Raw genomic sequence first — 13,345 nt, 5'->3', positions numbered from 1 at the left:
TCAGTGGCAGAGTGCTTGCCTAAAGTGTTCAGGGACCCCAGGTTCCTTATGAGAGGGCTGAGGGAGCCCAGCTGAGGACATGGGTACACACCTGGGCTTAGCACTCCAGACTTTAGCAGACTTGGCCAAAGATGTCTCCTCTCCTGCAAGCTGGATGATTGGGCACTTGCCAAGAGTGCGCAACCTAGGGCCTCTGTCACAGCCCATAAAGGCTCGCAAGGCTCACAAATGTGGGCAGAGGTAGCCTAGGAGAGAATCCCAGATGTGTGGGCTGTGGTAGGGGAGCCCTGGGGCCCTGCTAGGATTGGACAGGCGCTCACTCACTCGCTTTTCCTCCCCACCCCCATACAGCACTGTGGCTGGGGACTATAAGACACAGGTTGCAGAGTCAGGTCAGCTCTGCAGCTCTGTCACAGGCCTGCCATAGAAGTGACATGGTTCTTGTCCCTTACTGCCCAAAGGAAGTGCCAGCCCCCTCTTCCCCACTTTAGCCACAAACACACAGAAGTGACAACGCCAGAGCCACACTTTATTCCAGGGGACATGACACAGGGCAGCAGAAGCCCAACTAAGGACCCCTCCCCCCAGCTCCCTGGGGCGCAGCTTTGATAAGGGGCCAGGTCATTCACAGATGTGTCCCCCCCGCAATGCTCCCCAGCTGTCCAGCGGCCAGGACCTGCCCTTTGGGGATCCCATAGAAGGGAGCCCATCTGTTGGGATGGCCAGAGGGCAGCAGGGAAAATAAATACAGGTAGCTGTAACTACTGGCCTGCCAGCAGCAATCAGGGCTGGGGGCAGCCACTCCTGCCCATGGCTGCCTTGGCCTGGGCTCTAAGCACTCGAAGACTGGAAGGTCAGGGCCAGGGGGCATGGGTTGCAAAGCGGGGACAGCACCGAGCTGGGCACTGACGCCCAGAAGCAGATGGGGTGGGGCGCTCCCTGGCTCCCGAGGAAACGACTACTGGGCTCCATGCACTGCACCCTGCAGGCTAGGCTCCCTCCTGGTCACCCCAGCCAGCTGCCCCAAGGGGACTGGTGGGCCCCAAACAGGTGGGCACAGGGCTGTGCACACAGTTCTCTTGGAAAAATACCTGACCCTCCCCAATGCCCCAGCTGGGTCAGCCCTAGGGGAAGGAGAACTGACCCCTGACCCTTGATCCCTGACTGACACACAGCAGGTGCTCAATAAATACTTGTTTGAGGTGGGGGGAGGAAAGGGGAGGCATGCGGCATGTCCCAGAGTGAGTCCCCAGCAGCCAGGCCAGCCCGCTGCCACAGCTGTTCATGGCTGTCCATGGCTGTCCATGGCTGTCCACAGCAGCCCAGCACCAAGTCCTGTCCTGAGGCCAAGATCCCCTCAGGCCAGAAGAGTTAGTAGGGTCCTGCTCAAGTTGGGAGGCAGAGCTTCCAGCAGCAGGAGGAAAGTGGATGGGCCGGCTGGGCGTGACTGGGAGCATCGTGACAGGGCCAGGGTCAGGTGAGGCCCAGAACCAGGTCTGCCTTCAACTTTAATGAGGTTCTGAAAAACTGTCTATCCAATGGGCTTGCCTGAGCCCCACCTGGCCATGCCTGGGCCACACCAAGGAACAGAGTGTGGGCCAGGAGGCTGGGCTCCCCTACTGTCCAGCGCCGCCTGTCCAGCCACGTGAGCGCAGAATCCTGGGGCCTCCGGGCTTTCTTCCTTAGGGTTTATGCTTGAAGTGGGCTTCCACTAAAAATGGGAATGTCCTAACCTTGGGAGCTGCCAACTCACTCAGCCCCCCCTCCACAGCCTGTGACACCCCCCCCCATAGCCCATAAGCCCCCACACACACAGCCTGAGGCCATTCCTCCACAGCCTGTCCAGGGGCCCCTGACCAACAGCAGGAGTCTGTCTGCTGGGGTGCCACACCATACTAGGGGGCCTTTACCTACCTCACCGCTGCCCTCCTGCCCGTGCCTACACCTCTCACCTGCATACTCCTGAGGCAGCATGGGCCTGTCCACCACCTTCTGGAAGGCCACAATCCACTCCCTCTGGTCTGACTCCGTCTCGCAAGTGAACAAGAATTTGCGGTCAGGGGTGACAATGGTGATGCCGTAGGGCCAGTGGTGACCCTGGGTAGATGGTGGGAGGCCCTCCAGGACCGTGTAACCGCTTTCCTTGCTCCCAATGAAGACTTCCCCTCGGGCAAAGGCATCCTGTGGGCAAGAAGAAGATGGGGCATGAGGAGGGAAACCCCTCCCCTTTGGCTGTCCTCTGCTTCCTCTCCCAGTCCAGCCAGGTGAGTAAGGCCCTAGTATCTAGGACCCTGAGGAATCCCAGCCCTGTCCCCTCACCAGTCAGTTCCTGAAACAGGTCAGTCAGGGAACTATAGCCAGACCTTCCTTACCAGGGGGTCTTTGAAGTACATGAGCCTCCGGTCATCCATGGTGAACCAACGTTTCCGGAAGCCTTCTGTCTGCTGTGGGTCAGGGAGGACGGTGAGCAGTCAGCAGGCCTGAGGTGGACCTCTGCCCCAGAAGACCACCACTCAACACCCAGTGGGCACCACTCTGGGCAGCCAGTGCATGAGGAACCCTGGCTATGCCCAAGATTCGGGTTGGAATCCACCACTTCCACATTGCAGAGCAAATGTGAATGTCCCTGCTGGGATGGGGCCTGAGGGCTGGAGGAGGCTCAGGCTGACTCAAGCCCTAGTACCTGAAACCAGGTCACTCTCCTAGATCCTGGGTCCTCATCCTAACACCAGAGCACAGACAAGGGGCCTCAAGAACCTCCCTGAAACTCAAGACCACTGGACAAAGTGGCCAGTCTCAGCACACTTTGGGATGCACCTGGGAGAGGCTGGCACTTCATCTGTGCCCAGTGAGTCCAGGTGACCCTCAACCCCTCAGCCAGCCACCAGGCCTGCCTCCAAGCCACCCCTAGACAGACAAAAGCAAGATGGCTGACCTTGGACAGGCCCCGAAGCACACTGCTCTCCCTACCTTGGGCCCTGTCTTCTCCATGTAGCCTTCCTTCAGGTAGTTCCTAGAGAGCTTGGGCACCAGCTGGGACAGAACAGATGGCGGTTAGGCCCACACTGTGTCATCCCCTAGACTGCACACAGCATGACATGGTCTCCCGCAGCTGGGTCCCAACCCCAGAAAGAAGCACTACAGTCAACCCTGCTGCCTTTCTAGGGGCCTGTTTATGCCCTTGTTCAGTCCTGTGACCCACCCCAGATGGCCACCTCCCAGCCCACTCCCCTACACAGCAGGGTGACTTTGGGACAGCCACTCACATCTGCATCACTGGCTCCTGGGAAAGCAACCTGCAGGTAGTGGAAGCGGGCTGCTCGAAGTGCATTGAACCAGTCCACGATCTCCTGAGGGCCGAAGTTGCAGTGAGTGGTGCCTCCCAGGCCTCTGTCTCCTCCACAGACCCCCCTCACCTGGCCTGGCACTCTGAGTGGCCTCACTGCAAGATGGAATAGGCCCCTCCCCCACTGCCTACCCCCTCCCCTCTGCATTGTGCCAAGACTGGACAGTCTGATGACCATGATCAGGGAACAGGCTGAGGCAGGGGACTGAGTGGAGTTGACATCTGAGCTCTGTATGTCACAGCTATCTCTCTGCGCCCAGCTTTCTGTCCTGGCTCAGATCCCAGCTGGCCCCTCCCAGATCCTGCACACATCTGGGGTCTCCCAGTCCTGGCAGGGGTTCACAGTGGCCTGGAGCTATGACTATGGTCCCACTTTGCTGCCACGCCACAGGGATTCCAACCCGCCTCACTCAGAACCTGTCCATGTTTGTCTTCCTGGTGCTTCTGGTAAAATCCACATTACTGCCAACACCAGAATGAAGGTGTGCCTGCACACACACACACACTGTACACACATGTGTGCCTGCACACACACACACACTGTACACACACGTGTGCCTGCACACACACACTGTACACATACATATGTGCCTGCACACACACACTGTACACACATGTGCCTGTACACACACACACTGTACACACATGTGTGCCTGCACACACACACACTGTACACATACATATGTGCCTGTACACACACACACTGTACACACATGTGCCTGTACACACACACTGTACACACATGTGTGCCTGCACACACACACACACTGTACACATACATATGTGCCTGCACACACACTGTACACACATGTGTGTCTGTACACACACACACTGCAAGTCACCTCCACCCGCGCACCAAGTGATGCCTACCTTGCCGTCTTCATGGTAGATAAAGATGTTTCGGGTGCTGTTGTCCTTCAAGTAGGTGACTTGTAGGCCGTGGGGGTGGCCGATCTTGGCTGGCTGGAAGGTGGCATTCAGGTGCTCAATCTTCATGACAGCCTTAGGCTCCTTGGCCTGTGAAGGAAGGCTAGTGCGAATCCCAGACAGCGTCAAGGTCTAAACAAGGGAGGCCAGCAGTACACTTGCTGTGTGTGCTGTGCAGCCTTAAGCAAGTTACTTAACCTTTCTGACCCCCAGATTCCTTGTCTGTGGTTGAAAGGTAAATTTCTACTTCCTTGGGTGATGGAGACTAAATGACACTTGATGTTTGGGTAAGGCCCCCCCATCTGTGACCCTTTGTGTTCTCTGTCCTGTCCTGACCCAATCCTTGATGGCCTGCACATTTGAAGCTTGCAATCTGGGACTTCTCACCAAGACCCCTGCGATCCTAGCTACTGTCTACTGTTCTCAGACCAGTGCGCCCAGGTCACCTGCAGGCAAGGCAGAAGGTCTTTCAGTGATCCTGGCTAGTTCCAGGGAGCTATGTGACTAGCCCCGTCCTGTCCATCAGCCAGACCTTAAGTCAGAGCATTTCTCCAGGCATGTCTCCTGGTGTCCCCACCCCAAAAGGTGGCCCTTTCAAGGTGTTAAGGGACCCAGAGAAAGAACCACTACACACTAGGCTGTGTGGCCCTAGGGCGATTGCTAAATATCTCTGAGCCAGTACCCCACACATAAAGCAGGCCAGGAAGCTGCTGTCTTGGACGACAGCACCACAGAGCCAGGCACACCTTCCATCCCTCTATGCCGCCAGCCCCACAGCAAGGCTGCAGCCATCCACCTCCAGGTGGGTCCTGCCCTGCAACTGTCACACAGCTGACCTACAGCTAAGAACTTCACCCCCACACAGCTGACCCAAGGCACTATCCCAGTCTGTTCTCGGGAGCATCAGCCAGACAGAGTCTCAGGCTTCCAGGGACCATTCCCAGCAGACCCTCCCCAGGCCTAGCTCCTGGAGGCTCCAGGAAGGGACAGGGGTCAGTCCTGGATGGGGGTGGGGGAGTTACTGTGTGGATGCATACACTTATGGTACGCATATTTCCCCAGAGGGATCCATCCCGAGTGGTGTTGTCTGGGAAGACTGATGGGGTGTAGAACTGAAAGAAGGCAGCCACTCCCCAGTAGAAGGGCTAATCCCCAGCCCTGCAGACCCAGGGAGGCCAGGACCCCACATGGGAGGATCACCCTTCGCTCCATGCCAGGCTCACATCATTTTTGTTGAAGTATTTCAGGGCACCCTCTCGTTCCGTCAGCACAAACTTCCGGCTTAAGAACTGACCATTGTCCCGGCCACGCTTCCAGAGAAGGCCCTCACGGTATCCTGGGGAAGAGAGGAACAGTCAAAGAGTCTCCACCTAGCTGACCCCATCTCTGTCCCTGTCCCAAGTACCCTCCTCTGTGGGGTGGACACATCTGAGGGCTGCAGGTATCATCTATTTGTTTGCCCTGCCATTGGCCTGTGACCCACTGCCCAGAGAGGCCTTGAACCTCCTGCCAGACCACAAGCTCTGGAGGCCTGGGATTGCCTGAGATCCTCCCATCTGAACAACCGCCAAAGAACCTGGGGATGTAGTTGGGGACAATGGATTTGAGGTGGCCTAGGGCTGCCCGACAAGTCTAATGCCACAGAAAGAAAGAGGTTTTCGGGCATGAGAAGGGACCGGAACAGATTGAGTTACCAGCCCCATGATGCCAGGGGCCAAAAGCACCCTCCCAGAGCCCTAGGCCCATGATGCTGGGGTTGGCTAGCTTTGGGGACCCTGACACAGTTCTCCTCACTTCTGCTACTCCACTGTTGGCAGAGATCAGGCACTCACCCCGAGCGGTGGCGAATGCCTTTAATCCCAGCCCTCGAGAGGCAGAGGCAGGTGGATCTTTGAGTTCGAGACAGATCTGGTCTATAGGCAGGGCTACACAAAGAAACCCTGTCTCAAAACAAACGAACAACAACAAAGCAAGCAAATAAATGAACGAAAAATCTTTCCCTCAGAAGATCCAGACTGCCTGCTGGCCAGCTTTGCCCGCCCCCTTCATGGGACACCCCTTAGTGAGGCAGTAATTTTCTGGGGGAGCTTCTGATAGATGCCTGCATTGTTTGACATTTCTAGCTATTGTAAGACTCCCCTGCAAGTGGACACGTACTTGGTGGCCATTTTTTTCCTCTTGGATGGGCACAGTACAGGGCCACAAACTTTGCTATCTCCCTTTTTGCTGGGTGTCAGGGTGGCTTTCATTGGCAAAGAGGGTCCTGGAAAACCTTGACTGTCAGCAGTGTGCTCAGGGGTAGGAGTTCAGCCCCTGTATCAAGATCACACGTAAACAGACCCCGACAGCCGGGCCAGCCCACATCAAACTCCTTCCCCCTCCTCCTCGGCATCTCCTCCTCTGCTGTCTGCTGCCAGGCAGCCCTGTCCCCATCACCAAACACAAGGGGCTATTTTCTGTGCTCTCGGAGACGTGTGGCCATAAAAAGGCAGCAGCCTGGCGTCAGGGAGGGGGCAGCTGGCGCCCGTGGGACTATCAGTCTCAAGGCATGCCAGAAGAGGCCTGTTCCCTCCCCCGACTTCTCAAGGGACAGGGCCTCTCTGGGGATGTGGAGTGGCTGATGTGCCTTGTGTCTCTCCCTTGTCATAGCCTCGGCAGACAAATCTTTCTGTACTTGGATGCCAGGTCACCCACTTAGAATGTTTGTTGACTGACTTGTTAAATACCTAGATGGGCAGTAAGTCAGCCTGGCCTTCTTTCAGTTTCAGGGACCAGATTCTCTGGGCCTGAATACCTGAGCATGGACTCCAGAAGTGGGGTGTCGAGGGGTGTCAAGATTGTAGCAGCTTACAGGAACCCCGACCAACTCCAGAACCACGCTTTTTATGGCTTGGAACCAAGGAGCCAGTGGGAACACGCTTCTTGATTGCTGTTCTGATAGTTGCCAGCAGGTGGCAGGAGCACATCGGGAGCCACTGTTTCCAAGTTGGGCTGAGCTGACCTCTGCTGCCCCCTGAGGCTCTTACAGGACATCATGCTTGGGGCCCTGAAGCAGTGGGTCCTCTGCTAGGCCAGGTCCATGTCCTGATACTCTCTGGGACCAACCAGTGTTCCAACAAACTGCCACTGTGCTTATATTTTAGGCCCCATGATGGCAGCACACAAGATGTTTCTGTAACAACGCTGACAGCATCCCTGACCCTGAAAGAGTCCAGGCCTCTTTCAGAGCTCTACTTCCTTCTTGGTATCATGGGAATCTCGCCAGCTAAGGGCTGACAGGTACCGAGCCTTTGCCTAGCCCCACTGGCCTGGCTGGATAGCCCCTGTCCTAGCCTGGGGCCCTTGCTCGGCAGCCCAAGCCAAGGCTACGCCTCTGTGCACACGTGGGATCAGTTAGAACCAAAAGTGATCATTCTCCCTGAAAGGACTAGCTGGTCCTGAGGCAGAGGCTATGAAGTTCAGTCAACATTGATTAGATGACTATAGTTTACAGGGCTGAGACCAGCTGTGGAGGTTGGAAGTACTTGGGCCACATCCCAACAGGGGGAGGTACAGGACACACATACAGAGGGCTCAGTGTCACACATCTCTGTAAGGTGGAAGTCACTGTTCTCTGACACCACAAGCCCATCACAGATGAAGCACACCTTCGGAGCGACACCTTCCTCGGGGTGACAACATGGAGTCATGCACTCTTCTGCACAGCTGTGGCCATACAGTGTCGTGGCCAGCACACAATCCAGACTGGAAGTTGCTTTCTGTTTTTTTGAGTTGGAAGAAGGGAGCTGAGTCTTACTATGTAGCCCAGGCTGACTTTGAACTCATCATGATCCTCCCACTTCAGCCTCTGGAGTGCTGAGGTGACAGGTGTGCACCACACCTGACAAGGGAACTTTCCTCTCGATCCTCACAAATGGGAAAGAACCTGATGTCCCTCAGCTGTGGGACATTTAAGCAACCATGGTGCCTTGTGCTGGGTCGATGACCCTGCTACCCACAGGATGAGCTCCAGGCAGCAAGGCAGGCAGGAGAGAGGCTGAGCCCTGGGATGTACCACCCTGTGCATCTCCAGCAAGCAAACTGGGCTGCAGGGGTGGGGGAGGGCACTGCGGTATCTTCTGCATTCACAGTTTCATAACCTGCAAACGTCAGAAACTGCATTCCAAACAGAATATGCAAAGTGTATGTAAATTGTGTGGGATAAATGTAAATTGTGCTTTTGATTTTAATTCACCATGTGGTCTTGCTATAAGTGTGACAGGAAGCTTGCCGAGGTGTGAGCCAAGCGGGTGTTCCATACTCAGGACTGCCGTGGGACCCTCATAATGGGAGAGGTATCCGCGTCATCTGGGTTCGCCCACTGGGGTATTACCAATGGAAGGTTTGGCACAGAGCCAGGCCTCAGAGACACCAGAGAAACTGAGACTCCATGACTTTACCCAGACTGGGTCAACCACACTGGCCTCTGGCTGCAAGGGTTTGTCTGCTTCTGTTGGCAGCTACACCTATCAAACTGTATCTCAAGTTCTAGGCATCTGGCGCCCTCTCCTGGCCTCCGTGGACACTACACTCATATGTTACACACACACATGCAGGCAAACATGCTCAAGAGGTTCAGACCCTGTGCGTTTCCAGGGCTCAGCCTCTTCCCTGCCCACTGCTCTGGCCACTTGGCCTTTGTCTTGAAGCTCCCTGGGTCCCTTCTGCACGTGTAAGAGAGGCCAAGGGCAGGCTTCAGTGTGCACAGGTTTAGATTCTGATTGGCCAGTCTGTTGCCATTTCACAGGGGCCTTTCAGCTCCAGGTAGGACAGAGGGGCCATGTGGATGACAGGGGCTGAGATCGAAGCTTGTGAGTCTTAAGCACCACAGGGCCTCCTTGGCATGTTTAGCCTGCACTCTGCCTGCTACCTGGAAGTCTTGTTTTCCATCTTAAGGAACCTGGGATCCCAGGAGCAGGTGGGCAGCAGGACCACCATCTACTCAGCCCTTCTTGTGACTTCCTGGCTTGGCTCTGGAGCAGATCTATTCATCCTCTTGAGAGGTCTTTTCTCTCTGATAAGCCACACCAGGAAGACTTCCCAAATCTGGTGATGGATGGTTGGCCCTCTGCACTGGTCCAGCTCCCTGACCTAAGGCAAGGTCAGGCAGGGTCCCCCTTCAGGAGAATGCCTGATACCTTAGCCCTGGTGCAAATCGACACCTCTCGGGGACTGGTTTCCTTGGGACTCCATATCATGTGTCCTCAGTATGCAGTGCTCTGGCTGTAAGACTCCCTGGTGTTCTGGTCATATATAGGAACCCTTCAGTATGAGTGTCCCACATCCCTTCCTGTTTATTTCTTCGCTTGCTCAATAACCAGCAGAACACAGCCTTGTGGGGAGAGGATGCTGTGAGCCACCTCCAGACCACGGCCCCAGGCACTGGGGTTCTGAGCTGTGTCCCCATCTCGTACATAAGTAATTGGTCCCCTGGAGATACTGTTCCTAGAGTCACACAACAGCTGCCAGCTGAAGTTCACTAGCTGGACCTCACTAGCTGGTCACATGGACAAGGTGGCAGGAGATCCTCGCTGCCACCCCTCTCTGGGCTTCAGTTCCCTCATCGTCCAAGGGGTCAGGGCTGAGGTGAAGCTGAATGAGTCGAGACAGTTCCTGGGGTCCAGCAGGGCCACCAGATCTACCTACTGCACTCAGAGTGGTTGGGACACGGGGGTCAGAAGAAGCCTGGTGCTTGTGAGCAGCACGGCTAATCTTGCCACCGACTCCTCTCCCATGGGCAGATCCAAGGGCACTATAGAACCCAGTGCTGAGGCTCCCACACGGGACAAGCCTCTACCCTACACGGAAGACAGGAAATGGGGTTATCTGAGTCTGGGGATGCCTTAGCTTCCACCATTGTTTCAAAGGACCTGACCCCCTCCCCTTACCAGCCACCCCAGGGTGCCTCATCCTGGCCATCCTACGATTTAACAATCCCCCAAACAGTGCTGTGCTCAGCACACTGCCTTAGCACACAAGGAGAATGAGGCCAGGCAGAGATCTGCTGCTCAAGGAGCCTCCCCTCCCTCCCTCCGTATTTGCACAGTGACATTTAGGTCAAAGGTCAAGAAGGCAACAGCACCGGGATGTCCCTGCTTGGTACAACCAAGGAGGAAAAGGGGCAACTCCCAGAGGGACCCAGGCAGGAAGCCATGTCTGTTAGAGGAGGTGGTGGCCTGGTCCTGGACAACAAAGGCCATTGTCCTTGTGCCCTGTCGCCCACCCTGCCCTGTGAAAGGCAGCCATTGAGGCTTAGCTGGAGGCAGGACAGTCTGGGGCAGGAGCCAGGGCAGCTGTCACCCAGTCACTTGCAGAGCAGTGGTGGGGAGGAGCATGTAGAAAGCAAGGTGAACTCAGGTATGAGGGCACACCCACCACCCTGACATCTTCAAGTTTCAGAGGGAAGTTTAGACACTCCAGCCAACTGGGACTTTGGCTGAGGGAGGACACACAGCGGAGAGTGTGACAGGGCCCACACGGCTCCATGTGATATCTGTAACCCAGGACAAGCCCTCAAAGTTTCTGGACCCCTGGACATATCCCAAGGTCCAGGCCACCCACACAGGGGCCCGTCTCCAGCTGCTGTTGGAAAGGATGGCTGGGATAGAGGGGTCTTGACCCTGCAGCCCTGTCTCTGGCAGGACAGGGACTGTGACAGGGGCTGTAAGTGAGCCACTGGCATATGTCTGGAACTTCAGGGGCTGCATCCTTCCCTCCTGCCCTGGATGACACTGTCTGAGACCTCCAAAACCCAGTTCCGGGGAGCGTGTGCTCAAGTCCCCAGCTCTGCCTTGCTCAGCCTGCTGCCCCTGCTGAGAGTAGACTGGCAGTTACCCAGGGGGCTCCTCAGACCTAAGTGTGTCATCCTGTAAAAGGTAGGCTCCTGTGCCAGGCCTGAACAAGAGACAGACTTGATATCAGCGGACAACTTAGTGCCAGAGACTCTGCTAACCGATCTCCAGAACAGTGCTTCTGTGAAACTTCTTTAGACTCAAAGGAATTTTGAAAAAAAAAAAAAAAAGTATAAGTTCCGCTGTGGGTGAGTAGTATCATACTCTGTGGCAGAAGCCTGGCACACAAGGCCACTCATCATATCCAAGCTGGTGAACAGCGGGGAAAGAGAAAAACAGACGGTGGTGGCTGCTGGCATGGCCGCTCACAGGGACAGGGTCTCTGTCCTGGAAGTGTCTGGAAAAAGCCTAGTGTTGTGTAATAGCAAGTGTGCTCGGGAGGGGAGAGCCGTGACACGGGCATTTCCCCATGCGGAGACTTCACACAGACGACCCCTTGACCTCCTGCCTCCATGTCCCTCAATCCGGGGGAAGGGGTGTGGGATGGATGTTCCCAACAATGTCGCCATGGCTCCTTGGGCATTGTAGAGGAAACTGTGGTCAGTGTCCTTGCTCAGTGTCAGTCCTGACATGCAGTTCAGGACGTCCCTTGGTCTCTAGCTTGAATGTCACCACGCTGTTGTTCATCTCTCTCAGCCCCAGCACACTCACTCCTGACTTATTCCTGATGGCTCTGAGTCCTCAGTGACCTTCCAGGGCATCTAGTCTGCATCTGCTCACAGGCGTGTAGGAGACAGACCCTTGGAACCCACAGTTCCGGTTCATTCTGGGCAGGCTTGGGGCCACTCCTCTGAAGAGTCCCGGCCTCACCTCTTTTGAGGCCCCACATTTCCCCTTTCTCCATCTGAGGGGACTTCTGCATTTCCCAAAGATAGGCAGCAGGGAGTGTCTATGCCCTGAATGAGAAAGTGTTGTTGGGTAAGGGAGGGGGCAGAAGTGCTGGAATGGTGGGGGTGGGGCACTTCCCATAGACTCCCCCAGTGAGGGGCTGGGAGTGTGGCTCAGTGGTAGAGCTCCTGCCTAGAATCTCCCAGTGAGGGGCTGGGGTGTGGCTCAGTGGTAGAGCCTCTGCCTAGACTCCCCTAGTGAGGGGCTGGGGGTGTGGCACAATGGTAGATCACATGCTTAGAATCCCCCAGTGAGGGGCTGGGGTGTGGCTCAGTGGTAGAGCCCCTGCCTAGAATCCCCCAGTGAGGGGCTGGGGTGTGGCTCAGGATTTGTCTAGCATTCATGGGTTCCAGTCCAAGCCCTGAAAAGGAGAGGAGAGAGAGGGAAAAAAGAAAAAAAGAAAGAAAGAAAGAGGGAAATCAGGCTGCTCAGAGCCACCCTGAGGCCCCACTGCCCTATGGGAAGTATGAGAGGCACATGAGTTGGTGCTAAGAGGAAGAGGCCACGGTAAGAGCAGGTTGGATGTGATAGAGGCATTTGGGGACCTGGGCACAGAGCAGTCCCAGATCCTCTGGGTCCCCAGGGGCTCCCAGTGGCTTTCTTAACTGACTTGCCAGGTCCCTGAGTGTGGAGACTGTGGCTATGAGCCTCGCTCTTCTGGACACAAGCTTGAGGTGGCATGGGGTATGAGGGTGAGTGGAGGAAGGAGAGACCCTGATTGTGTCCCCACACACTAACTTCTCCCCCTAGCTGCTCACAGTGCAAAGCTCTTTAAAGAAAGGGAACAGGCCTAGAAGGCAGTGCCTGTAATGCCAGCTTCTCAAACCCCAGAACCCTCCTTCCAAAAGAGTGGGTAAGTGTGGGGGTGTGAGCAGCTCGGATCCCGTCCCCTGGAGGTCCTATCTGTGAGTGTTTCTGTAGTGTTGCTGGTAGTATGGGGCACAAGATAATGGAGAAGCCCAAGTCAGGGAGACTGCTCAAGGCACTATTTCTCCTCAAACCCCATTTAGATGCTAGTGTCCAGCCCCAGGCAAAGGACAACAGGGGAAAGCACAGCGGTGTCACAATGCCACCTCCTGCCACTCCGTAGTTGGTGGTGATGGCCCTTCAGCATTTTAGCTCAGAGCGCATGCCCAAGGAAGCTGTAGACACAGGACTCCCAATAGAAGTGCAAATACCTTTCCCTGGCCTGCTCTACCCATGCTTCTTCCTTCCACTCCTCGGTCCCTTAGGCTCCTCACTGCTGAATTCTGCCTCCCCATGCTGCCATGGTAACAGACTCATCTGGAGCAAC

General features: G+C 55.8%; 1 protein-coding gene across 1 annotated transcript in view; it reads right to left on the bottom strand.

The window, feature by feature from the left end:
• Positions 1-508: 508 nt before the first annotated feature.
• Adap1 (ArfGAP with dual PH domains 1) overlaps positions 509-13,345 on the bottom strand; it is a 54,250-nt gene continuing 41,413 nt past the window's right edge. Inside the window, exons 5-11 of the mRNA XM_028756034.1 lie at positions 5,497-5,609; positions 4,217-4,363; positions 3,267-3,350; positions 2,971-3,033; positions 2,373-2,444; positions 1,953-2,181; positions 509-1,711 (exon numbers count right to left, since the gene is read on the bottom strand). Of these exons, the coding sequence (XP_028611867.1) occupies positions 1,683-1,711; positions 1,953-2,181; positions 2,373-2,444; positions 2,971-3,033; positions 3,267-3,350; positions 4,217-4,363; positions 5,497-5,609 (737 nt within the window). The 3' untranslated portion in view covers positions 509-1,682. The remainder of the gene's footprint in view (positions 1,712-1,952; positions 2,182-2,372; positions 2,445-2,970; positions 3,034-3,266; positions 3,351-4,216; positions 4,364-5,496; positions 5,610-13,345) is intronic.

This window comes from Grammomys surdaster, unplaced genomic scaffold, assembly GCF_004785775.1.
Source record: "Grammomys surdaster isolate TR1022 unplaced genomic scaffold, NIH_TR_1.0 126109, whole genome shotgun sequence".
NCBI classification, from domain to species: Eukaryota; Metazoa; Chordata; class Mammalia; order Rodentia; family Muridae; genus Grammomys; species Grammomys surdaster.
The sequence above is the reverse complement of the archived record's forward strand: the minus strand, read 5'-3'. Positions and strand labels throughout refer to the sequence as shown.